At 49.4% G+C, this 27,733-nt stretch overlaps 1 protein-coding gene across 1 annotated transcript; it reads left to right on the top strand.

Annotated features, from left to right (window-relative positions):
- The first annotated feature begins 1,427 nt into the window (after positions 1-1,427).
- On the top strand, positions 1,428-27,470 carry LOC132479613 (histone-lysine N-methyltransferase PRDM9-like). The gene is given in 13 exon segments (XM_060083147.1): positions 1,428-1,477; positions 13,276-13,389; positions 14,561-14,633; positions 15,045-15,168; positions 15,492-15,599; positions 17,653-17,702; positions 19,525-19,681; positions 20,319-20,420; positions 20,630-20,901; positions 21,315-21,382; positions 22,527-22,723; positions 24,400-25,436; positions 27,291-27,470. Coding segments are annotated over 13 exon segments (2,532 nt in total).
- Positions 27,471-27,733: the final 263 nt, after the last annotated feature.

Here is a 27,733-nt window from a genome sequence, read left to right as displayed (position 1 = left end):
AGGCGGCGTCTCCGTATCACAGCCAGTGAAGCAGGCCCTTGGGGGAGTGTCCCACCTGACAGGCCCCCACTATCGCTAACCGAGAAAATGCAACAAGTCCTTTGAAACCCACGTAAAATTAAAGGTTTCTCTTCGGATTAGAAGACTTTGCTACCGGACTTCAGCAGCTCCTCTCCTGCAGAGTGCTCCAGCTGTGAAGACTAGTGAAAGCCACCATGGTTCCCAGCTTTTGAAAGGCTCTTTTCCAATTCGGTTTCATCCGTGGTAGCGCCAAGAGTGCTGATCTCAAGCAATCGGGCTGCACACCGTGAGTCTTTGCGGTAGGGCAATCCTGAGCCAGTGTGCCACCTAAGGAATGAAAGCAAAGTGTCCTTCCCACAAGAAAGCACACCAAGGCCTGGTGTTTTCTCTGGGAAATTTATGTGGGCTCGAAGGGTGATGCCTATACTACCTTGTGGAAAAGCTCGGGGTTACGGCTGTCTTTCTCCCTCTCTCGGTCCCATACCCTGTGCTTAGCTGTGTGGGAACGGTGAGTGGGAGAGACTGCCTCTGTGCTGGACTCAGAAGGCTTCTTCCCTTTATGGCAATTCTGTTTGTCTCTTACGTCGAGGAGGAATGAGGGTGCCTACAGGTATTCTGAAATGAAATAACTAACGACAGAGGATCCGGGGGAGCTGGTTTCTCAGTTGAAGGAGACAAAAAGCCCACCTTCTTAAGGTCTCCTTTAGAGCTGCTGGACACGCTGCCATCATAGGCCTGAGAAGTGGGCATGGTGAAGGCACGGAAACACTTGGAATCCTAAGACACAGTGGAAGTGCGACTCACAAGCTGGGTGGAAGGAACCTTCAAAGCACAGTGTTGTTTCATGTACAAAAGGGAACCCAAGTGTCTGAGGCTGGTAGCCTTTTGCTTGAGAGAATTGGTATCCTCGTGGGCCTGTCGGCTACTTCTCTGTTTCCGACACTCTCAGGAAACTCTTCAGAAGGACCTTCGGAACCCGCTTAGAGAGACCGGCTGCGAGGTGGATGCACAGAACACTAACCTACATACCAGCCCTGTTTCCCAAGCAACGATGCTTCCCTGGAGGTTACTTAACCCACCCAGGGATTCAAGCAGGGAGTTTGTCTTGTACAACTTACACAGGAAACTGGGATGAGATGTAGGGCTAATTTACTTGTGCTCACACTACGTGACCCGGAGAAGTTCTCACGGACCAGAATTCAAGCCCCTTCCTCCGCCCCGTGGGTACACCAAAGGAGCGCAGGCCAGTGGGTGTTCTCAGGCCAATAGAGAAGTCCTTGTTCAGTGCTGCACCTGCTCTGTGCTTCAAAGGTTCTCTGACTCTCCTCCTTTGGAAGCTTTTCAGAGCTGAGGCTACCCATGGGCTGCGAAAGCAAAGAGGCATAGATGCCTTTCACACTGAAGGCATGGGCTTCTTGCCCATGGAGAACTTGTACGTCACCCCCCAGCTGGAGGCGTGCTGCTTGACACCATTTTTTCTGCCCGTGGAACATACAAAGTGGCATACTCTATTTGGGCTGCCTGGTGAAATAAGTTTGTATCGGCAGCACCGTGAGGACCTTTCCTGAAGTTTGCTTCCTAGCTGGATAAACTCGGGGTTCAGAGGCTCTATGAGAACAAATTTTCTCAGCGTGAGGGGAAGAGCCTTGGTGCCCTGCCCTCAGTGTTTGTGATTCTGGCGAGCGTCATGCAAGTACTTTGACACATAGGGTCCTTATCTTTACTGTGAGCTGTCCCTGTTGGCTGAAGCAGTTGGCGTGTCTGTATTGCAGCCTGGGGGGCAGGGCATTAGGGGGGTCTGCCAATTGACTGGCCTCCATTATAGCTGAGAAACTGAGTGAAGTCTTTCAGAACCCACTTACAGGGAAAGGTTTCAATTCAGAATAGGAGATTTTGCTACCAAACATCAGCAGCTCCTCTCCCTCAGAGTGCTCTCAGTGGGTCGACTATTAACAGGCTCCACAGTCTGCAGCTTGTGAACGGTTCCATGGCGAGCCGGTTTCACCCCCACAAACGTTTCCCCACTTCTGCTGGGCTGTCTGGTGCGAGAGGCATCCATTATGGCCCTGAGATTACCCGTCATCCCCACTAGGCTGCCAGCTCCTGGGTTCCCTGACAATGAGCACCTCAGCAGGCCAGGCGACACGGCAGGAAACGCTGGAACTGCTCACCTCAGTACGGGGCTAGCAACGCACTGCCACTGCCTGATCACAGAGAGCAGAGAAGGGTTCCCCAGCTGGGACACAAACTCTGCACAAACATTTCCTGAGGCATCGCATGATCCCTGTGGGACTTGAGGGAAGGAGGGACCGAGGCACATATTGGTTCCTAAGCAGGATGGTGTGGGCTCAGCCATGTCCCCCACAAATTCACATGCTGAATCTCTAATACCCAGGACCCCAGGATGTGGCTGTATGGGAGACGGGTTTTTAAGAGGAGATCAAGGTAAAAATGAGGTCACTAGTGTGGATCCTAATCCAATAGAACTGATGTCCTACAGGAAGGGATTAGGACACAGATAGACAGAGGGATAGACCATGTGAGGACATGGGGAGAAGATGGCTGTCTACATGCCAAGGAGAGAGGCCTCAAAGAAACACCTTGATCTCAGATGGCGTCCAGGACTGGGAGATGTCTGTTTTTCAAGCTGCCGTGTCTGTGGTATTTGTTACAGCGGCCCTGAACAGACTCACACACAGGGTAACTCAGGCCTCAGACTGGACAGAGCCCACGCTCCATTCCCCTGTACATGAGTTACAGGAGCCTCAGGAACTGAGGAGGGGGTCCCTGAGGAGAGGCACAAGATACAAGATGCTAGCCATTAACATGACTGCACTCACGTTAAACGTGCCTGAAGTCCATTCACATGAGATGGTTTTGTCCTGTAGGTACATCGACACCTTCAGTCTGAACTGCAGATCTTTGGCTTCACCACCTCCACCGAGGGCATTAGCTTCACCTGCTGTGGACCATCTCCTATAGCATTTCCAGAACCACAAAGCATCGAAGCTTCACAGGCCCCAGTGTCTGTGCGCTACCGTCCAGGTGACCCTCACAGCAGAGCTGCACAGCTGCCCATCAGAACCCATTTCCCTTTTTCCTGTTCACGGCTACCCTGCACCTCCCAGCCTTCCCATTCCTTGCAGCTGGGACCCAGTGTCTCGTGTTACCAAGGGGAAGGGGTGGAAGTGGTGAGGGGCTTGGCCAGCCTGTATCCTAGGATGGAGGGCATCATGCCCCTGTGGTCACCCCACCCTGCTGGCTAGAGCCCTCGCCTGGAAGCAGAGAGGAGAAACAATGGTGACAGAGACTGGGCCCCAACACCCAACTGCCCTGGACTCTTACAAGAAGGGGACAGAGACATCTTCAGCTTCAGCCCATTTTTGGGAGACACTTTGCTCCAGCAACAAACCTTTGCTCTAAAAGCCAAGGTGCTTTACAAACCCCTCCCCGGCTGTCACAGAAAGTCAGGCTTAATCTGTTCACACTCTGCAAACCCCAGCTCACGCTGAGACCACCACTCAGGTGACGGTGCTTCAGAGCAGCCCCATTAAAAGATCCCTGGAGTTCAGCTCTCCCAGCCCTGCCTTCAGTTTAAGAGAGAAGTTTCTCGGACAACCTTGAAAAACCTGCTCAGTTTCCTTGACAACCAAGCTTCGCAATCTCCCAAACTCTTCTCCTTCAAACATCCCTATTCTAGGCTTGCTGTGTCTAAAGTGACAGTGCTGTCATCACGTACCAGAAAGCGATTCCTCCAAGCCCGTAGTTATTGGTTACATGATGCTATTGATGATGAAATCCCAGAGGAGCCAGCTTTGCAAGGTAGCCACTTCTGGACTTGGCACTGGGTCCCTTTCCACGGACAGAGTGGAGTGGCTGTTTCCACGGGCCCTATGGTGGAAGAGCTCACTTTCTGATGAAGCCAGGCCTTGATCCTTTCCTGGTGATTCTAGGGTCCTCATCGTCACCAGACCCCCACCCACATGGCTGTTGTCTGTGCCAGTCTATATGAGACCTTGATAATCTCCTAAAATTAGGGTTATTTTATACACAGATAATGGGTTGAATGGTGGCTCCAAAAGATGTGTCCCCCCAGAACACGTAAACAGGACCATATCTGGGAAAAGAGTCTTCGTACATGTAGTTAAGGATCTCGAGGTGAGGTCATCTTGGGTTAGGGTGGCCCCCAATCTAATGACAGCATCCTTGTAAGAGACAAGAGGAGAGATCCAGACACAGGAGAAGCCACGTGAAGACAGAGACAGGAGGGATACAGCCGCAAGCCTGGGGAAGCCTGGAGCCCACAGAATCTGGAAAAGGCAGGGAGAACCATATCCTGGAGCCTCTGGAGGGACTTCAGTCATACAACACCCTGATCTCAGATGTCTGATCTCCAGGACTGGGGGAGGATGAATTCCTGTGGTTTTAAACCACGCAGCTTGTAGTCATTTGTTAGAGAAGCCACAGAACGGTCACACAGACCCTGCTCTGTAGGATCCTGGAGATGTGGATCTCACTAAAGGCAGACAGAGGCTGGATTATGGAACACTTAGAGCCAGGATTGGCCCCCAGAAATGCTAAAGCAGTGGCTGGACACCAGACTGTTGAGGGGTCAAGTCAGAAGCCCTAAGGGTGCTGTCTGCACGTGGCCTCTCCAGGTTCTTAAACCTGTCCATGTGGGGAGTAAGTATTTCAATCCCGATTCAGGACCTTTAACATTACCATTCACATTGCTAATTAAGAGCCCACCAGTGGAGATTGGTTCAAGATGGCAGTGTAGAAGGACTTTCGCTCACTCCCTCTTGCGAGAACACCAGAATCACAACTAACTGCTGAACAATCATTGACAGGAAGACACTGGAACCCACCAGAAAAGATACACCACATCCAAAGACAAAGGAGAAGCTGCAATGAGACGGTAGGAGGGGCACAATCACAAATCAAATCCCATAACTGCTGGGTGGGTGACTCACAAACTGGAGAACACTTATACCACAGAAGTCCACCCACTGGAGTGAAGGTTCTGAGCCCCACGTCAGGTTTCCCAACCTGGGGGTCCGGCAATGGGAGGAGGAATTCCTAGAGAATCAGACTTTGAAGCCTAGTGGGATTTGACTGCAGGACTTCGACAGGACTGGGGTAGACAGAGACTCCACTCTTAGAGGGCACATACAAAGTAGAGTGAGCACTGGTACCCAGGGGAAGGAGCAGTGACCACAGGGGAGACTGAACCAGACCTACCTGCTAGTGTTGGAGAGTCTCCTGCAGAGGCGGGGGTGGCTGTGGCTCACCACGGGGACAAGGACACTGGCAGCAGAAGTTCTGGGAAGTACTCCTTGGCGTGAGCCCTCCCAGAGTCCGCCATTAGCCCCACCAAAGAGCCAGGTAGGCTCCAGTGCTGGGTTGCCTCAGGTCAAACTAACAACAGGGAGGGAACCCAGCCCCACATAGTAGCAGACAAGTGGATTAAAGTTTTACTAAGCTCTGCCCACCTGAGCAACACCCAGCTCTACCCACCACCAGTCCCTCTCATCAGGAAGCTTGCACAAGCCTCTTAGATAGCCTCATCCACCAGAGGGCAGACAGCAGAAGCAAGAAGAACTACAATTCTGCAGCCTGTGGAATGAAAACCACATTCACAGAAAGATACACAAAATGAAAAGGCACCGGATTTTGTACCAGATGAAGGGACAAGATAAAACACCAGAAAAACAACTATATGAGGTGCAGATAAGCAACCTTCCAGAAAAAGAATACAGAATTATGATAGTGAAGATGATCCAGGACCTTGGAAAAAGAATGAGGGCAAAGAAATGCAAGAAATGTTTAACAAAGACCTAGAAGAATTAAAGAACAAGCACCTAGAAGAATTAAAGAACAAACAAACAGAGATGAAGAATACAATAACTGAAATGAAAACTACACTAGAAGGAATCAATAGCAGAATAACTGAGGCAGGAGAACAGATAAGTGACCTGGAAAACAGAATGGTGGAATTCACTGCCACAGAACAGAATAAAGAAAAAAGAATGAAAAGAAATGAAGACAGCCTAAGAGACCTCTGGGACTACATTAAACACAACAACAGTCGCATTATAGGGGTCCCAGAAGGAGAAGAGAGGGAGAAAGGACCAGAGAAAATATGTGAAGAGATTATAGTCAAAAACTTCCCTAACATGGGAAAGGAAATAGCCACCCAAGTCCAGGAAGCACAGACAGTCCCATACAGGATAAACCCAAGGAGAAACACGCCGAGACACATAGTAATCAAATTGGCAAAAATTAAAGACAAAGAAAAATTATTGAAAGCAGCAAGGGAAAAATGACAAATAACATACAAGGGAACTCCCATAAGGTTAACAGCTGATTTCTCAGCAGAAACTCTACAAGCCAGAGGGAGTGCCACGATGTATTTAAAGTGATGAAAGGGAAGAACCTACAACTAAGAGTGCTCTACCCGGCAAGGATCTCATTCAGATTCAATGGAGAAATCAAAAGCTTTATAGACAAGGAAAAGCTAAGAGAATTCAGCACCACCAAACCAGCTCTACAACAAATGCTAAAGGAACTTCTCTAAGTGGGAAACACAAGAGAAGAAAAGGACCTACAAAAACAAACCCATAACAATTAAGAAAATGGTAATAGGAATATGCATATCAATAATTACCTTTAACATGAATGGATTAAATGCTCCAACCAAAAGACACAGGCTCAATGAATGGATACAAAAACAAGACCCATATATATGCTGTCTACAAGAGACCCACTTCACACCTAGGGGCACATACAGACTGAAAGTGAGGGGATGGAAAAGGATATTCCATGCAAATGAAAATCAAAAGAAAGCTGGAGTAGCAATACTCATATCAGATAAAAGAGACGTTAGAGTAAAGAATGTTACAAGAGACAAGGAAGGACACTACATAATGATCAAGGGATCAATCCAAGAAGAAGACATAACAATTATAAATATATATGCACCCAACATAGGAGCACCTCAATACATAAGGTAACTGCTAACAGCTATAAAAGGGGAAATCGACAGTAACACAATAATAGCGGGGGACTTTAACGCCTCATTTACACCAATAGAGACCATCCAGACAGAAAATTAGTAAGGAAACACAAGCTTTAAATGACACAATAGACCAGAGAGATTTAATTGATATTTATAGGACATTCCATCCAAAAACAGCAGATTACACTTTCTTCTCAAGTGCTCACGGAACATTCTCCAGGATAGATCACATCTTGGGTCACAAATCAAGCCTCAGTAAATTTAAGAAAATTGAAATCATATCAAGCATCTTTTCTGACCACAACGCTATGAGATTAGAAATCAATTGCGGGGGGCTTCCCTGGTGACAGAGTGGTTGAGAGTCCACCTGCCGATGCAGGGGACGCGGGTCCGTGCCCTGGTCCAGGAGGATCCCACATGCCGCAAAGCGGCTAGGCCCGTGAGCCATGGCTGCTGAGCCTGCGCGTCCAGAGGCTGTGCTCTGCAATGGGAGAGGCCACAACAGTGAGAGGCCCGCGTACTGCAAAAAAAAAAAAGACACATTCACCACAATGTTCACTGCAGCACTATTTACAATAGCCAGGTCATGGAAGCAACCTAAATGCCCACAGATGAATGGACAAAGATGTGGTACATATATGCAATGGAATATTACTCAGCCATAAAAAGAAACCAAATTGGGTCATTTGTAGAGACATGGATGGATCCAGAGACTGTCATACAGAATTAAGTAAGTCAAAGAGAAAACCAAATATGGTATATTAACGCATATATGTGGAACCTAGAAATGTGGTACAGATGAACCGGTGTGCAGGGCAGAAGTTGAGACACAGATGTAGAGAACAAACGTATAGACACCAAGCGGGGAAAGTGGTTGGGGAGGAGGGTTGGGATGAATTGGGAGATTGGGATTGACATGTATACACTAATATGTATAAAATAGATAACTAATAAGAACCTGCTATATAAAAAAATTGAATTTAATTTAAATTTTTTTAAAATAAATAACATTTTTTTAAAAACACAGAAAAAAAAGTTCTTCCCTTCCCATAGGCATATTTATATGAATGAATTATTTCCATGCTTATATCTATAAATACAAAAAAGAGGAATAAAACCTACCTTGAACCAAAAAAGAAAAAAAACACCCCAGAACTTACCAGTTATACAGAGGAAAACCCTATCAGGGCACTTGCTCCAGCGGTAAACAATTCTGAAGTTGGTCAGAGGTGGGGAACCGTCTCCCATGCAGCCAGCAGCCCCCGCACCCTGCAAGAAGCGTCCTCATTGCAAAGCTGGGGGACCGTGCCGAGGCGTCTGTGAGTAAACGTGAGCTGAGCCCCAGGCCAGCTGCTGCTGAACTGTTCCCACCCTTCCCAGGTAAAACACCTGAATATGTACAAGGACTTGAAAGCCTAGAGGAAGGGCTGTGGAGCCACACCAGTGACAGCACACAGGCCGACTTGGTGCTTGCAGGCCAGCCAGGATGGTCCTGGCCCCGGGCGCTCTTCTGGAAGCTTTCCATTTCCCTGCCTGAGATACCCCTCCTGTCCCGGCCCCCACTGCTTTTTTCCTTCCTCACCTCTGCCCGGGGAGAAATTCCAGTGGCAGGTATGGGTGACACATCCTCTTCTTTAGCAGGTGGCAGCCTGGCAACTCCTGCAGAAAGTCCAGCAGAGCCCCACTCACACCGGGCCACCCACAAAGCCGTGGCCCCTCACTCCCTCCCACCAGCCCAGCCCTGACACTGCTGACGGGGCAGAGAATATGGCATCAGGCACAGCTGCAGGGGCTCTTGCTGCCTGGAGTGGTGTTTAGATTGACCTCAACCCAGGCACACCTGGGGAGAGCTGGCAGGCAGGGTCAGGCTGCCCAGGTCAGCCAATCCTCGTCCTTCAGGGGCTCATAGTTGCAGAAAACGGGCCTTGCTGAACCAGCCAGGTCCAAGGAACAGGTGTGGGCTCCTGAGAGTCAGCACAGACAAGGGGCTGCAGCCCTGGCTTGTTTTCTAAACATTTTATCTGGTCCATGAGTGGGAGACAACTTCAAGAAGACCCTCTCCTAATGAGAAGAACCCAGGAGTCAGGGAGAGGAGGGGTGGTGGGTGGAGACAGAGGCCTGGTGCCCCGGCTGCAGTGGAAGCCTCTGGAAGACCAGGTGGAGGGAGGCTGCGCAGAGTGAAGCCCAGGGTCACAGACCTGTTGGAGCTGCTGTTTGTTAGTTCAAGTCCTTCTCTGAGGTACTCTGGGTCAGCGCTGAGCGACAGGTGAGCTGGGGGTGCTCTGCAATGAGGGGTATGTGCACGGTTCCTGTGTGCCCAGCCCTGCCGGGGGTGCCTGCCCAGGTGAGCTCCAAATCCTGGGAGGGGCCTGACCACGAGAGCCTCGTGGGCTGCTGGGTACCTGCCCAGGTGAGCTCCATATCCTGGGAGGGGCCTGACCACGAAAGCCCCGTGGGCTGCTGGGTACCTGGTAAAGGACCTCAGGACAGTCAGTGAAGCCACTGAGGATATACATCCAGTAGTCCCTAATTCCTACACCCTGCTGGTCATTCTACCATCCACCAGGACATGGTATTCTGTATTAGACTTCAATGATGCCTTCTTCTGTATTCCATTAGTCCCAGAGTCACAAGAAATTTTGGCTTGTGAGTGGCAGGACACAACATACAACAAAATCAATACTGCTGGGCCGTCCTGTCCCAAGGGTTCAAAAATTCCCACACCATCTTTGGGGAAACGTTAGCTAAAGACCTAAAAGTTCTACCTCTGGAAAAGGGAACCCTCCTTCAATATGCAGACGACATTCTGATCGCCAGCCCTAAGGAGGCCTCTGAACTACCTAGTCAAGAAAGGATAGAAGGTGTCCAAGAAAAAGGCTCAAATATCACAGACTAAGGTGACCTGCCTGGGCTTCATTCTCACAGAAGGTCAGAGAAGCCCATCCCAGGAAAGGGAAGAAGCCATTTGCAGCCTTACCCCTTCTAAAACTAGAAGACAGCTTAGGGGTTCCTGGGGAGGCCGGGGTTTGCTGCATCTGGATCCCTAACTACAGTCTAATGGCTGGGCCTCTATATGACATACTGAAAGGAAAAGATGATGATCCTTTTGAATAGAATCCAGAAGTGGCCTTTCAAGATCTAAAAGAGCAGTTAATTCAGGCCCTTGCCCTGGAACTCCCTAATTTAGCTAAACCCTTTGACCTTTACATTCCCGGCAGAAGGTGAATCGCCCTTGGAGTATTAGTGCAAAAACTGGGACCACTTGAAATGCAACAACTCAAGTATGCCCTCCAGGTAGGAGAAACCACAGTAACCAAGGGCTGGACCCGCCACCCCATCTGGCCAGGATATTGGGAGTATCTAAAAACCTGGAAATCAGCAGCCTGCAAGGCCAGCTCCCTCCTAAGGGAAAAGGACCCCACGTGGTGATCCTAACCACCCACCATGCCCTGAAGTTGCAGGGGTCGCTCCGTGGACACACTGACCTCGAGTGAGGAGGCCCTCCAACTCCAACCTCCAGAGAGACAACCGGGGGCAACGGGCCCCCATGACGACTCATGTGACCATCACTTGACCTGGAGTTTCTCTCAGAAAACAACAAGAGTGTGCCCCGAAAGAGCAGACTACTGCTTGCAGGACTTACTGCACCCAGAGGGGAGCTAATAAGCTTGGCGGGGGAACCGTATATCACGCTGTCACCATAGAAAAGCCTACAGACACCACGGTGACGGCGGCCAATGAGACCGGCTGGACTCCTGGCTACTTCAAAAGGCCGTTGAATCAGTGGCCGTCATGGTCCTGGATCACCACCGGCCCTGGACTGTCTGGGAGTTGACCAGGCAGGGCTCTGACACCTGGTGCTGTTTGTACGTTAATTCAGGGGCCTAATTAAAGAAAGCGCAGACTACTGGTCAGAGCATCTAGGCTGGCAGAAACCGTCAGCCTAAGGTCGCCGAGCAAATGTGGGACGGGGTAAAACCTGCCCCCCCAGCGTCTCTGCGCATCTCTTTCCTGGACCCTTAAAGGTCATTAGAATCTATAACACTTCCAATGCTGGTGCTCAGGCGGACGAGCAGTGAGGCAGGAGGCCTGGGGACAATCAACCTCACCTGGAGACTGCTGGGGAGAAGTTCCGCCCCTCCCCCCGGGTATGAGGACTCCCAACTCAGCACGAAGCAGTTACAGAAGAGGGGTCTGCACCCTCAGCACCCCAAGAATGAGGAACGGGACAAAAGGCAGAGGAGGGGTTTGTCACCGGCAAAGCCCATGAAAAATTCCTGGCAGATAAAAATAGAATCTGGGCAACAAAATAAAGTCTAACCTTTTTTTCCTTTGTGCTTTGTCTAATTTCACGTGCTCCTAGGGTTCCGCTTGCAGAGGTCCCACACCCGGCACTTCAGACCAGATTTCCTAGTGCAGAATGGCTGGGTCGGCACCTCAGCTCACGGGGCCCCGTGCAGACTCCGCGACATAGAGCCTGAGCTGCAGCCAACCCGGCCCTCGAGAGCTCCGCCCCTCCCTCCCGCTGAGGCTGCCGGGATCCCTACACAGCAGCCCCGCCCACAGCCCGCGGGGGAGTGCACGCTCTCACCTGTCCATTCTCTGATCAAAATATAAAGCTTTCCTTTGCTTCTGAACCAAACTCAGTCTCGTTCTGTTGGCTCCAATGACACTGGGCAGTGGACCCTCGTTGGGGCCCATTCTGGAGGATCAGTAACAGAATTTGAGAACGTTGTAACTTCAGTGAACAGATGTGTGAACCAAACTGTAATGAACGTAGTGTATAAGGTTTGTGTAAAATAAGATGTTTCTAACACTTCCATTTGATATTTCCATCACTTGATTATAAGCAAGTTCAGTGGAGGGTTTTTGTCTTATTTGTCAGGTCAAGTTTAGAGAAATTAAGTGATTTTTTTCCAAGGATGTACAACTAATAATCTTGGCTGAAGCTTCAATCTTCTTTTGAATGCTTTTCCATTGAAAATGATACCTCTCTTTCAGCTCCCCCATTTCTGAGGAATATAAAATCCTATAACTTATTGTTACCAAAGGGGAAAGGCAGGGGGAGGGATAAATTAAGAGTTTGGGATTAACACATACACACTGCTATGTATAAAATAGATCATCAACGAGGACCTACTGTATAGCACAGGGAACTACACTCAATATTTTGTAATAACCTATAAGGGAAAAGAATCTGAAAAAGAATAGATATCTATATCTACATCATCTATCAACGCCAGATAAAATGTAACTTAAGGGAGGCCGATGATGACCGCTTCTGACCCTCAAGACTTCAATCATCTAAAGCTTGGACTCTGCCTACTGCCCAAGGCCCTCCATGAACTGCATATACCCATAGCTTAAAACTTCCCAGTTTGGGAGTTTGGGGAGACACTGTTTTGACAAGATCCCTGGTGTTCTCCTTACTTGCTGCAAGTAATAAATCCCTCCTTCTCCCAATCTCTGGCTGGGTTGTGTCTTTTGGCTCGACACCCACCAAGAGGCAAACCCAGTTTTCTGGTAACATCTCTCCATCCAGACCCCCAACCAGCACTCGTGGTCCCACCTTGACAATAATTCTACAGTCAGTTGTCTTGCTTCCAGTACATGGAAATCATGTTATGTTTCTGTGACCAAAGCTAGGTAAGGGGCAGAAACACTCTCCCCATTTTATCTTGTGAAGCCCCCTCTGCAGATCCATTGTCCTCGAATTTGATGCCTCATTTTAATGGAAAACACTTGCAGGGCTTTTTGGTTTTATTTATGTCTCATTTCTGAAGCCTTTTTAGACCTACATTGCTTAAACATACAGATTACTCCTAAATGTCCCTTCTACTTTGAGATTTAAAATTCTCCCAGTGTTTTTTCTAATATACTTATTATTCCATTTGTTGCGTTTAAATCTTTGACCGTATGTTGTTTATTTTGTCTCATCAGATTTTAGTTAATTACCTAGTTTTCCCCTGAATAAAGTAATACTCACCCCAAACAGTTCTTGCCCAAACTGCATTTTACAAGAAAGGGAACAGGTGGGCCTAGGAGAAAGTTCGGGAGCACGACTTCAATCCAGTGGAGCAAAGATTCTTGTTCAGGGCACTGGATGGCCACATCCACCCTAAAGACCCACCGCCCACTTGAGGCTCCAGGATTAAGACGGGCTGCCTGACGACGGGCGGAAAAGACATCAATGAAAACCGCCAAGCTGTGCCTGCGCGCTGGAGGCTTCCTTTCAGACACGTGCGGGACCCAGAGCAGCCAATCCCCGAGCGGTGGGGCGGGACCTTCTGCGCGCTCCGCACCCTCCCGGCCGCCTATTGGCGGGACCGCTTCAGTCGCAGCACCGATTGGTGGCTTGTGCCTGACGGGGCTTTACCAACTTCCTCCGTGCCCTTCGCTTCGCCTCACCTCAGGAGGACGCGAAGCTGCTGGAGGTGGAACGCGCGCCGGGCCGGGGTGGGCTACGCGAGGGGACAGCGGGGAGACTGACGGGAACACGCCCTGCGAAACCCTTATAAACCCTCAGCCCGAAGCCTTCAAATTCCAGGCTAGGAGGCCCCAGATTCCCTCACCCTGAGGGGCTCCAAATCCCATCAGCTCTGAGGGACCCCGGGTCCTAACCTGAGGGACCTCACATCTCCTCAGCTTCAGGGACCCAAAGTCCCTTCACCCACAGAAATACAAAATCCCCTAATGCTTTGACCCCCCAAATACCTGGAGTAACCCCTAGAGGTTAGGCGCCCTAAAAATAGCACCTGCAGAGAGACCACAGTTCCCTAACCTCAGAGGCACCGACTACCCTCAGTGCGGGAACTCTTAACCGCTTCAGCCTCAAAGACCCCAGCTACCCTCGGTGTGGGAGAACCTAAAGCCCCTTAACGAGAGACCTCCGATTTCCTCAGGCTCAAAGGTGCCAAGTTCTCTCAGCCTGCGCCTCCTACATCCCTTTAGCCAAAAGACGCCAAATACCATCAGCCTAAGGGATCCCGAATCCCCTCGGGTCTGAGGAGCCCCAATTCACTCAGCCGGAGTGACCCAAATCTCCTCAGGCTGAGCGATCTGTCCCTTAGACATAGAAGGCATGTTATGCCCAGATTTTTCTGGAGTCCCCAGGTGGAGATCCCCAAAACCCTTCTTGGAGGAATAGTCCCTGTCCCTCGCTGGAACAGAGCCCTTCTTGTCAAGCTGACCCCAGTCCAGCAGTCCGGGGCTCCCAGGTCTCCTTGGGACTCCTTCAGACACCCACAGACTCAGCCCTCCCAGCGCCTTTCCTCCGAGGGGCCGAGTTGCAGGGGGACCAAAGAAACCGAATCTAGTTCACATTAGGCTGGGCTGTCGTGGCTGCTGAGGATCCGTCCACCCCTTCAATACCCTCCACATCCTCTACTCCTTGCTGGGGTCCTCACACCTTCCTGCTCGGGATGCCCCAGCCGAGGAACACAGACCTGGCTCTGGGCAGGGGCCTGGGCTACCTCAGCACCTTCTCCTTCCACAGGCACCTTGGCCTTGAGGCGGTCCCAGGACCATGAGCACCGACAGGTGGCCGGAGGAGAGCACCGAGGGAGATGCTGGGAGAACAGAGTGGAAGCCCACGGTGAGCGGTGGAGGAGGCAAAGCCGGGCTCTAAGCCGGCTCTACAGGAGGGACAGGGAGCTGGTCCCTGGAGGACCACAGACTCCTGGCCTGCACCGCTGGGTGACCTTCTCTGTGAAGGTACACAGGATGGGGGTGCCTGGTCCTGTCTAAGATGGTGGGGCAGGGCGGGGGGTGGGGACAGGACACTGTAGCATCGTCAACTGCTCTGTGTCCAGGGAGAGTTAGGAAAATGCTCAGTGTTTGCTCAGTTAAGCAGGACACAGTCAGGAAGGAAAGTCTTCGTCCTTGTCTCTCACAGAGACCACCCAGCGGCATCAGGCTACACCCTGCACAAGGTGAAGGAGAGGGCCCAGCTCTAAGTTCTGACTTAGATTAGTAAGTCACTGATGAAATCTATTATTTTCTCTAGGCCAAAGATGCTTTCAAAGACATTTCCACATACTTCTCCAAGGAAGAATGGACAGAGATGGGAGAATGGGAAAAAATCCGATATAGGAATGTGAAAAAGAACTATGAAGCACTGATTACTATAGGTAACAGGAAATGCTGGGTGCCTGTGAGCCTGGGAAACGGGAACCAGGTCTTCGGTCTCAGTGTTAGCTTGGCTCTCTCTTAGGTGGCTTCATCTGCTCACAGTTCCCTTCTGTGTGGAGACTAACCTGCAGGAAATTTGTGTTCTTTTGTATTCAGTGTGGGCCTGGCCCTGGCAATGCAGAGCTCACCTCTTGCCTTGTTCTAGACTCTCCCAGCCCATCCTACCGAGTCACACTGACTTTGTGGCACTTTCCATTGCCTCTGGGCTTTGTTCCTCCTTCCAGCTCTTCCCTTTTGGAACAAAGATTTTGCTTCTTTCCAGGTCTCAGAGCCCCTCGGCCAGCTTTCATGTGTCACCGCAGGCAGGCCATCAAACCCCAGGTGGATGACCCTGAGGATTCTGATGAAGAATGGACTCCAAGGCTGCAAGGTGAGGGGCCAGGAAGATTTAGAGGTGTCTTCCTGAAACCAACCTGGGTTTAGGCCTCAGCTACATCTCAGGCATTAGCAAAAAAAACCCCATAATTTTTCACTAAACAAGCAAGATGCAAAACAGAATATTATACAGTAAAAGACTATCCATATAAAGTTTTTAACTATATAAAATAATTAGCCTCCCCTTCTCTGCCATCCGATGTGCGGTTGACTCTGCCCCTCACCATGTCTTCTCACAAGCCTCACGATCAAGCGATTCCTGGGCAAGAAACAAAAGGAGAATCGTCCCATTCCCCAGTGGACTCAAATGAAAACTGGTGGACTTCCCTGGTGGCGCAGTGGTTGAGAGTCCACCTGCCGATGCAGGGGACACGGGTTCGTGCCCCGGTCCGGGAAGATCCCACATGCCGCAGAGCGGCTGGGCCCGTGAGCCATGGCCGCTGAGCCTGCGCATCCGGAGCCTGTGCTCCACAACGGGAGAGGCCACAACAGTGAGAGGCCCACGTACCGCAAAAAAAAGAAAAGAAAAGAAAAGAAAACTGGTAATAAAACCAGGTACAACTCCAAGAGAAGACACTGGAGAAGCAGCAAGCTGGGTCTGTAAGGAGCCACACATGAGGTGGCACACGTATTTATGCTGTGGAACGTCAATTGCATCTTACCATATCACTCTGAAAACATCACTACTATCTGGACAAATGCATCCATTTGTTTCATTGGGGAAAAAATGATTTTTCTCCTTGTGTCAGTGTTTCTGCATTAGTGCTTTGGTTCAGTAATAAATATGAGAACTTTTGTTGGAAAAAATATATATAGTTTATAGGTACATTAAAAGGCCGTAAATGTACAAAAATTTGAATGTGAATAAGAAGTACCAAATTCATCACCAAAGGAGTAAGTGCTGGCAGGTGGCTTCACTGTGTCTTGGTTAGTTTTTTGTTTGTTTTTATTTTGTTTTTGAATTTTGAAATAGAAATTAAAAGACCCGCAGTGGTTGTGGCAGAATGGTGACATAAGACTGAATGGAGGTGGATGTATAGGTTTTCCAGTATAACTCTCAATAGTTTTCTTTTCTTTTTTTTTTTTTTTTTTTGGCTGCGTTGGGTCTTTGTTGCTGCGTGCGGGGTTTCTCTAATTGCGGCGAGCAGGGGCTACTCTTCTTTGCAGTGTGTGGGCTCCTCGTTGCAGTGGCTTCTCTCATTGTGGAACATGGGCTCTAGGTGCGCAGGCTTCGGTAGTTTCAGCACGCAGGCTCAGTAGTTGCAGCATGCGGGCTCAGTAGTTGTGGCACACGGGCTTAGTTGCTGCACGGCATGTGGGATCTTCCTGGACCAGGGCTCGAACCCGTGTCCCCTGCATTGGCAGGTGGATTCTTAACCACTGCGCCACCAGGGAAGTCCCGAGTGCATAGGAAGATTTTTGAGTGTTGACTTTGTATCCTGCAACTTTGCTAAATTCTTTTATTAGTTCTAACAGTGTTTTCTGTGGAATTTTAAAGATTTTCTATGAATAAAATCATGTCATCTGTGAACAAACCTAATTTTACTTCTTTCTTTCCAAATTGGAAGCATTTTGATTCCTTTTCTTATCTAATACCCTGGCTAGAACTTCTAGTACTATGTTGAATAGAAGTGGTGAGAGTGGGCATCCTTGCCTTTTTTATTGATCTTAGAAGAGATCACTTTTTCCACCAATGAGTATGATGTTAGAGGTGGACTCTTCATATATGACCTTTGTTATATTGAGGTAACTTACTTCTATTCCTACTTTGTTGAGTATTTTTGTCATGAAGTAAATTTATTAGATACTTTATGAACATAGGATGAAGCACAGATGAGGTTTTGTCTATTTTTTTTTAATTTTAAGAAAACTATGTGATGCTCCCAGTGGAAGCATAGGCGTTGATGATACAGAAATCATTTTCCATCCCCCCTTTGGTAATCCTTGTACTTGTCACTCTCTGGTTCAGAATTCTGTGTCCTTAATTCAGATGCCCAGAGTTTGGAAACATTTACCAACCAAAAGACTGATTTCTCATCATCTTTTAGTTAAACTTTCTTGTGTGGCCTTCAGAGTGGAGCACAGTAAACACCAGAAGGTAAGTATTTCCCAAATCCTGTTGACAAGAAAACCTTCCTCATGGATCCAATCAAAGGTAAGAATAGGAGAATACACAGAGTATCCTAGAAACTGCTGCTTCCTTTCATGGTTCTTTAGCACAATGTCTGATATCATCATCATTTTTATAGTTAATAAGAATAGCAACAATAGTAGGTTGTCCTATTTTCACATTATTTTCATAATATTTCAGACTCTATTTTAAGCATTTTACATGAATAAACTCACTTTAAACCTTAAAACAATCCTGTCGTACCTATAGGTAGTGTAACTATCACCATTTATATTGAATAGATCAAGAAACTGAGGTAAAGAAGTGTTTGATTATATGCCTGAGATCACAGTATCACTGGTAGTGCAATCTCATCCAAAGCTCCTTCTCTAAAACACTTACAAGCTGAGTAGAACTTCCATAGTTTTATGAAGTTTACAGTGTCTTATTCATACATCTTTATATCATTCATCTGATGGATGATTTCAACCTCAGTTCTTTTCTGCTACGCCAAAGTGAGTGACATGCTAAGACCATCTGACTAAGGGAACCTTACAGATCTGTAGGCAATTTGTAGAGTGGATTGTCCGAGACGAAGAAGTAGATGGATCCCCAACCTCAGAGCCTCCTCTACTCTAATAAGAGGAAGCATCTCCCAGCCCTGACTAGCTTCAAGTTTGATAATTGAAAAATGACAAATAAGAAAATAACTTAAGGACTTCATATAGGTTACCTGCGTTTCAACAGAAACTCATCCCTCTGGAACTGATTTCAAATGCTCATTCTTGCAGGAGGAAGTAACAGCTCCTTCCTCTGAGCTCTAATTAGGCAACTCTCATGTTTGGAATCATTTGTTTAGCCTGCCCCTGCGTTGCAAGCTTTGAGAGCCTGGTCCGTACCCGTTTCTTCACAGAAGTCCCAGGCCCAGCTCAAGGCCCCCTGAGGGCCCCCTGGATGTTTTCTGAATGAGTGACTCCACATTTAAACATTCACCTAGAAGTAAGAGGGTCAGGGAGTGCTGAAGATAGTATCTGTGAGCTAGATTTCAAATAGGCAGACAGTTGAAGGGGTGAATTGATAGCAGGGCTGGACTCTCACATTCACACTGTATTAAATATCAATAGCTCACAAAACAACTTGGTGAACGTTATTAAATTTCATGTCCACTGTAACGTTAAGAATTAGCATGTATACAAATTTATGGATCAGGAAACTGAGGAGAACTAGCTAGTCGTACAGCCTCATTCAAGCAGAATCGATGGGAACCAGCTACTCTTATTCCAAACATTCTCTCTAGGATATGGCCACCTGCAGCTTTCAGCATCATTTTCTTTGATGTCTAGATACGTTTCTGCCATACCATTTCTTCTCTTCCGAGTCTCACTGCTCTGTCACCTCATTTTCCAAAAGTGTTTTGTCCCCTCTGTACTTTTCCACATTTCCTCGTCCATCAGAGGTCCACTAATTAATAGAAGACCCCCTCTTTTTTTCCCTATAAGCCCTTACCCCTTGGCTTCTTTCCCAGACTTTGTTGATTCTTCCCAATTATTCTCCCTGCCTCGCTCTCACTTTTACGGAGAAATTTGAGAGAAAGTTGAAGGGAAGGAACCTTAAGATACGGGTTCTAGTCTTGATTCACTACCCACTTAGGCCCTTTATTTACGCTCTAGTGTTCAGACTCCACCCGCCTCGGGTATTTCCAAGGGTTGTTGAAGTATTAACTAAAGTCATGCTTGTGAAAACACGTCATAAGCCCTAAAGAAATAAAGAAATGCATGTTGTCTTTTACTATGTGACTCTCCCGTTGAAGGCAGTGCCCCCGGTGCCATTAAGTAATGAATCTAGTTTGAAGAAATTGCCAGGAGCAGCGCAACTGCAGAAGGCAAGTGGCCCTGCACAGGCCCAGAGACCAGCGCCCCCTCCCGGAGCAGCAAGCACCTCTGCAAGGCACACTAGACAAGAGCTGGGTAAGAGAAAATAACTTGGGGGCTTTAGTCCCTCTAATTTTTCTAGAAAGGCTGATTAGTGTGGCCTAGGTGTGTGGGGTGGACTTGGGGTAGGTGTGCATTTAGGCTGGACTGATCTGAGACCTGAAGTTAGCACTGGGGCCTTGGGAAAATCTTACATGTTTTCTGAGGTCCTGATTGCTAATCTCTAAAGTGAACATAAGGATACATAACTCGTAGTGTTTGAAAGCATTAGATTGAATATAAAAGTACTGACACATACACGTTGTTCAAAAATCCATCTGTGATAATAGGGGCCATGCTTTCTTAGTTAAGGCCTCTGCTCAATGCCTAACATGTAATGTGCCTTAACAAATATTTTCTGAATGAGTAAATGTGTCAATGAACCATTTTCTAAGTAGAAAGGTTGGGAAGTTAAACCTAATAACGGGAAGAACAGGAAGCTAACATTGAACTGGGCGTCTGTAGTCGGTGTGGAGCCTCGGTCCCTCTGAACCAGTAGTTAAAGGGGGAAAAACCAAAGTGTACAGAAGGACAGGCAATAATCTGATGGGAGGGTATTTCACATTTTCTGATAAAACAGGGACCAACACTCCAGACCCCACCAACCTTGCTTACCTACTCTTCTGCAACTTAGAACGCAGAACAAAGCAGATTGAAGTGAAGATGTATAGCCTACGAGAAAGAAAGGTCCACGTGAACCAAGAGGTCAGTGAGCCCCAGGACGACGACTACCTCTGTGAGTGACCCCACTGGCCCAGTACAGAGAAGGCTGTTATGTCTTGCTACAATAATCTCACCTTAGCATTTGGTCCCCAAATCATCCCCTTTGTCTAGTGACTTGGGGTACAGGATTGAGGCCAAATGACATGAGCGCCCTGGTTCTCTCTGAAGGTCTTTACGACCAGGAACACGCACTTCCCTAATCCCAGCTGCTCTTGCCTCCAGATTGTGAGAAGTGTCAGAACTTCTTCATTGACAGCTGTGCTGCTCACGGGGCCCCTACATTTGTAAAGGACAGTGCAGTGGAGAAGGGGCATCCCAACCGCTCAGCCCTCGCTCTGCCCCCTGGATTAAGTATCAGACCATCAGGCATCCCTGAGGCTGGGCTTGGAGTATGGAACGAGGCATCCGATCTGCCGTTGGGTCTGCACTTTGGCCCCTATGAGGGCCGGATCACAGAAGATGAAGAGGCCGCCAACAGTGGATACTCCTGGCTGGTGAGAAACACCTACCTCTTCCCCTGTCCTCTGGCCTCCACATCCCTTCTGTGGGTGGGGGGGCCTCACCTTCAACACGCTAGGATGTGGATGGGGACCACACGGTTAGCTCTGTGTACTGACTGCGCTTTGCATGAACACGGAACTTCAACTTAAAGATCAGAGGCCAGGTGGGAGCATGGTGGTACAGGCACAAAGAAGCAGCTCCTCCCGTGCGGGGCCCTTGACCTGAGCGGACAAATAGACTCAGACGTGAGGATGGTGATTAAGGAGCTTATTGTGTGCTCACGATTGGCAGTTGCATCCATGAGGCTGAAGAGCACTGATGACAACAGAGTGAAATAATTCTTCTATTACCTCCTACCAAAAAAAAAAAAAAAAAAAAGCCTTTAATTTCTTTGTCTGACACTCAGATCACCAAAGGGAGAAATTGCTACGAGTATGTGGATGGAAAGGACAAGTCCTGGGCCAACTGGATGAGGTAAGTCCAGTAGGTTTCCAGGTTCCAGAGAGGACAGTCATCTCTCTCTAGCCCATGTCCCTTTCCTTCTCAGACTGCCCCCCTCAATGGTTTTTACATCTTCTGTCCCTCTTTTTTCTCCATACAATGCTCTTTCATTTCAAGAGATGTCAGAAAATAGGAAATAAAAATATAGCATGTGTCCTCAAAATACGTCTCTGTGCTCAAGAAAATTGGGGTATTTGAAAACAACTTGAGGAGTCTAGATTCACCAGGAACACTTCTTTACCTAATTAACACTTATCAAGCACTCACTATTATGCTCCAGTTTAGAAAACGGAGTCCATTACTTAAACAGATCACATAACCCATGTCCTTACGGAGGACACACTGCAGACAGACATTAAGCAATTGACTTTAGGAATATTTAATCATAATTTTCCTATTTTTCAAGAAGTGCACAGCACCAGCATAACCTGACGTGAGGGACCTTTAGTCTGTGAGGGCGGCCACCTTCCCAGCCTTGGTTCCAATGAGAACTGGGTTCTGAAGCCAGGGAACAAATGGACTGCAGGATGGTTGTGAGCAGCCCCTTTCTCTAAGGTCCACTCCTTTCATCAGGGGAGGCAGAAAATGAATAAACTACTATTGTTCTGTGTTTCGAGCTAAGTCAGAGAGCTCTCTCCAAGTTTCTACAGGAACCTGGGGGAGGCAAGTGAATGGGGGGCCCTGGATACACGTGGGGAGACTGGAGACAGGCCTCTCGAGAGAACGTAGGCTGGGGCTGAGTGCTGAGGGATGTGTGCTAAACTAGAAGCACCAAGTCCTGCAGAATAAAAACAGAACTTCATTGAGAGTTTAGAGAAGCCAGAGGTCACCAGTTTTATGGCCAATCCAGGTGGAGACAGGTCTGGAATTGGGCTTTGGAAAACAGATAATTACATAAGGAGAGAAAAGCAATCCGGCCTGGATGAGCACGGGCAACAGCATCTGGAGATAGGGATTCACAGGACAAGGTCGAAGGTGTGAACAGCAGGTTCCCGAGCAGGAGCAGCGGCCGCTGGGGGCAGCACCAGGCCGCGAAGGCAAGGAGATGGCTTGGGTCTGACAGGTGGAGGGAACTCATCGCCTGCGCTTTCTTTCCCTTTCTTGGCCCCAACCCCAGGTATGTGAACTGTGCCCGGGATGAGGAGGAGCAGAACCTGGTGGCCTTCCAGTATCACAGGCAGATCTTCTACCGAACCTGCCGGGTGGTCAGGCCAGGCTGTGAACTGCTGGTCTTGTACGGGGACGAGTACAGCCAGGAGCTCGGCATCCAGTGGGGCAGCGGGTGGAAGAGCCAGCTCGCGACGGCGGGCAGAGGTGGGCGCCACCACTCTTCCAACGCAAAGCAAGAAGCACTCCTGGGGAGCTTTCATGGTCCGGCTCTTGATCAGAGTAAACTCCAGTCTGGAGTCAGTAAAATTTCAGTTAAGATGCTTCAGAAATTGATCCATAAGCCTTTGACTCTTAGGGAAATTTTTTATATTAAAATTTTTTCTTCTAATTTTTTTAATCCCTCATGCAAAAAATATATAACATCACATAGGGCTGAAAGGCTTAGAGGAAAAAAACAAGTTTTTGAGCACCTACCAGTTCTGTCACCTTTAGCCATTTCTTCTTAATCTCCTCCATGTTTCTAGATGATATGTGTACACGTTGATGTGCATTCAGTCACCATTTCGGTTTGTTGTCACACGAGTTCATACACTGTCAGACAGGGCTCCACGAACTGGAAATAGAGATTGAACAGGACGGTCAGAATCACTGCCCTAGAGCAGCACGTGCCTCATACCTGACAGCAATTAGTGCTTTGAGGAAAAGTAGCCCAGAAAAAGTGCCTTGGATCAATGTGAATGGAGGGGTGGGGTGTGGCACTCTCCAGAGACAGCATTTGTGGGCAAAGTGTTCCAGGCAGGGGAACGGCCAGTGCCGCAGCACCAGGGCAGGAAAGAGAGGCCATGCAGGTGGTCAGAGAAGGAAGCACAGAGGGAGAGGAAGCAGGCTGGACAGAACACGGAGGCCTCAGGGCCTGTGCTCCACGCACAGACATGGGGGTCCCCCTGGGTGACGTGAAACCATGCGGTTTTCAGCTGCAGGGGGCATGTTCTCTGCTCTAAGGTGATGCTTTGGCCCATTTTTTCAAAAGAGACAGCAGTGGGGAATCCGCTCAGAGGTCACTTCATCTCCAGGTGAGAGGGGAGAGTGGACTGGCTGAAGAAGGGCAGGAGCTGGGGTGTATTTTTAAACAGGACTTCCTACTGCATTTTAAACGGACTAAGCCTGACTGAAATCGATGAGGTGTGAATATTCGTGAGGCTTTCTGAGGAAGGGCGTACTTTCATTTTCCGCTTTATGGAAAACTGAGAGAGAAGCAATTCATGACCTAATTGGGGCATCAGGAGCCAGAGTCCTTTAGTCAGTGGGACCTGGACCACTCGGTCTTGTCCAATCTGAATCCCACGTACTCACAGAGATTCAGACACAATGGCTGCTCAACTAATATGTCTCTGTGAATGAGGAGCTCTAACCACTACCCCACCCTGCCTTCCACATCTGGAGATCTCCAGGATGAGTGCCCCTAACTTAATAAATTCCTTCCCCTTGTAGGAAGTCACTTGGGGTGATTCCACCTGTCATCAAGAGTGTTCTCTCCCAACAGGATAAAATACCTGTGGCCCCTCTGTCACAAAGTGATATAGGACTTTTCAGATACTCGTATGTGGGCAAAGGTCACTGCAGTTCCACCTCCTATAAGGAGTGACGCTGCCTCTGATGCTATTTGAAGGTCCCTAGTCAGGGCCACAGGTAGAAAAGGCCCTTGATACGGGCTTTCTGGATTTCTGAAGAAGACTGAGTAAAAATGGAATGGAAAAGTAGACTGTAAAGGCACACTTGCTGGGAGACAGAGCTTGCGCTGTCAACACTGAGATGATTAGTGGTTCAGGCCTTACCGGAGACAAACCATCTACCTGACCACAAGCTTCCTCTTTCAGCAGACCCAAAGCCCAAGATCCATCCGTGTGGCTCCTGCTCTCTGGCCTTCTCCAGTCAGAAAATCCTCAGCCAACACGTGGAACACAGTCACCCGTCTCAGGTCCTCCCGAGAACATCTGCAAGAGACCGCGTCCAACCACAGGATCCCTGCCCAGACTATCAAAATCGGCAGCAGCAATATTCTGATCCACACAGCTGGAGTGACAAACCTGAAGGTCAAGAGGTCAAGGAAAGCTCCAAACCTTTGCTGAAAAGGATAAGGCTGAGGAGGATTTCAAGGGCCTTTTCCTACTCTCCCAAAGGACAAATGGGGAGCTCTAGGGCACATGAGAGAATGATGGAGGCAGGGCCCAGCACAGGCCAGAAAGTGAATCCAGAGGACACAGGAAAATTACTTATGGGGGCAGGAGTATCAAGAGTTGTAAAAGTCAAGTACAGAGGCTGTGGGCAAGGCTCCAAGGATAGGTCTAGTCTCACCAAGCACCAGAGGACACACACAGGGGAGAAGCCCTATGTTTGCAGGGAGTGTGGGCGAGACTTCAGTCAAAAGTCAAATCTCATCGGACACCATAGGACACACACGGGGGAGAAGCCCTATGTTTGTGGGGAGTGTGGGCGAGACTTCAGTCGTAAGTCACATCTCATCGGACACCAGAGGACACACACAGGGGAGAAGCCCTATGTTTGCGGGGAGTGTGGGCGAGACTTCAGTCAAAAGTCACATCTCATCGGACACCAGAGGACACACACAGGGGAGAAGCCCTATGTTTGCGGGGAGTGTGGGCGAGACTTCAGTCAAAAGTCACATCTCATCGGACACCAGAGGACACACACAGGGGAGAAGCCCTATGTTTGTGGGGAGTGTGGGCGAGACTTCAGTCAAAAGTCACATCTCATCGGACACCAGAGGACACACACAGGGGAGAAGCCCTATGTTTGCGGGGAGTGTGGGTGAGACTTCAGTCGTAAGTCACATCTCATCAGACACCAGAGGACACACACAGGGGAGAAGCCCTATGTTTGCGGGGAGGGTGAGGGAGTCATTACCAATAAACCACATCTTAACCATGGGAGGATAAATGTAGCCACCGCATACCTCAGCTCTGAGGGAGCTTCAAAGGAAGTCTATGACCCCTTACATTCCCTAAGAGTGTGATGAGCACAGAAATAACTGGTTAAATAGATCCTCTGCTTTCATGATAAGAGAGAAGGTAGATAAACAGCAGAGGGTTTCTTAATTGCCCTGGAGATGTTCATACCAATCCCCTTCATGGTTTTTTGGACTCCTGTTTTAATAAATTTTGTCTCCATACAAATCTGAAGCCCAGACTGTGTACCTCATTCCCCCCTTATCACTGAAAGCAGTGGGGTCCAAGAGGGCCACAGAGAGCTCATACTCACAGCCCCAGTCTCCATAGGAACTGAACCCCTGGAAGGGCATTCTACCTTGGCCTCTCCTCGTTCCTCTCTGGTTTCCTCTGACTTCTGTAGCCTCAAAGGTGAAGACCTCATACATGAATGTGTGCATGCCTGTGTGCCTGGCTCAATCTGGGGTATCTGGTCTCCCTCGCTCTCTCTTTGCTGTCCCCTCAGGGTCAGCACAGCATGTGGACTCCAGATCCAACCATAGTGGGTCAATTCTCAGCTCTGCCCTCACTAGCTGTGTGACCTAGGGCAAGGTACTCAACCTCTCTGTGCCTCTTTTCTAATCTATAAAATGGGATGGGAGTGCCAGTCTTTTGGTTTGATAGATAAGCACAGGCAGAATCTGGCACAGAGGCTGGCTGAGAGTGCAAGCCCCGCCCTTTGTTGTTCTCTCCCTGCCCACGTCTTCCAGGTCTTTAGAGCTGGACAAAGAAGGGGCCACTCAGGCACTGGTCAGACACAGCTGCTTCACCTGCAGACTCGGCTGCCCTGATGAGGAGGTGAGAGGTCAGGATGCTCAGTGCGGGCAACCTCCCTTCCCACCGCTGCCCTTCCCACTGAGCCTGGGCAGCCCCGGAGGCCCTGCACACACAGTCACCTGGGAAAGGCGGCTTTCACCCACACCTGCTGAGAACGGAGTCTGGAGCCGCGCCTGCAGGAACCAGGCCACCCATGAGTCTCGGAACCTCTCCTGCCCCCCTGCACACAGTGTACTCGAAGCCCACACCGCAGCTTCTCTAACGCACGTGCCGTGTACCTGGGCCTGTGTGCTTCAGTGCAACGGTGTCGCCACCTTGAAATTCTTAACTGTTGAATATTTTATCCTTCAACTCACTTTTTCTAAGAGAAGTCTGGTGGAGAATGGGGCACGCTGTGAGCAGAGCTGAAGGGGGGAGCCCAGACCCCATGACTGCGAACAACGGCCCTTAGTCCCCCTCCCCATGCAGGCTTGTGAAGCATCTCTACGTGAACCATGTGCATGTCAATAACAAACATCCACTATTATTGTCTCCTTTCTTTCATGCTTTTTTAAGGGAACATGTGTGTCTGTGGCTTTGTTTCCCTATGGGAAGAGAAGCACCATAAACTTTCCATCTTCTGCGGCTCTCAGCAGGGGCCACGGCAGGGACGGAGTTGGGGGTGATGCCGGCAGAGGGGCTTCGACTGAAATACTGTGGGGGAGGGGCCCCAGAAACTTCCAGGGGCCTCTCACCTGCACCTCCCACCAGAGGTGGCCCTAGAATCCCCTGCAAGGCTGAGCAGTTCAAGGCCTGACCCCTCCCCTCCCCTCCCCTCCCCTCTGGCAAAAAACCTCACTCCTGGTGAGGCCGCCAGCCCCCAAGACGCCCCGAGTCCCTGGCCCCCATCATCCGCGGCCTGCACAGAAGATGGATGACCTGTGTGGTGGCGGCGATGGTGTGCGACCCCACAGTTTAGGCACAAAAAGGCACTCCGGCTTCTCACCCAGTCTCGGCTCACCTCTAGCAACGGGGCTGGCGGTTTATACACCCTGCCGCCACCGGCAGCTGCTGGCAGCCACGATCGCATGCTGAAGGGGGGCTCCGAGGAATGTGCGCTGCCTGACACGCGCTGGGCTCAGCCGAGGCGCCTGTCCTGTCCCCGGGACGCCTGCAGGGCCTCCACCTGACACTGCGGGTGCCCTGGATGGGCACACAGGACACCAGCAGCCTCCACCACACGTGCCGCTCTGACTGCAGTGGCCCCATGGCTGTGCCAGCCCCACCTGCCTGCTGCTCTACCGGGACCCTAGCTGAGCAGGTGAGCGCGGAGCACAGAGGGTAAACTGGTCTTCGGCTGCCAGACTCAGCCTGGTCGGCCACTGGCCCAGCCAGTACCTGAGGCAGAGCTGCCTGTGGGGAGGGTGTCACCCGCAGACGCTGTCCTCAAAGC

The sequence above is a fragment of the Mesoplodon densirostris genome, chromosome 19 (genome assembly GCF_025265405.1).
Source record: "Mesoplodon densirostris isolate mMesDen1 chromosome 19, mMesDen1 primary haplotype, whole genome shotgun sequence".
NCBI lineage: Eukaryota > Metazoa > Chordata > Mammalia > Artiodactyla > Ziphiidae > Mesoplodon > Mesoplodon densirostris.
The sequence above is the reverse complement of the archived record's forward strand: the minus strand, read 5'-3'. Positions and strand labels throughout refer to the sequence as shown.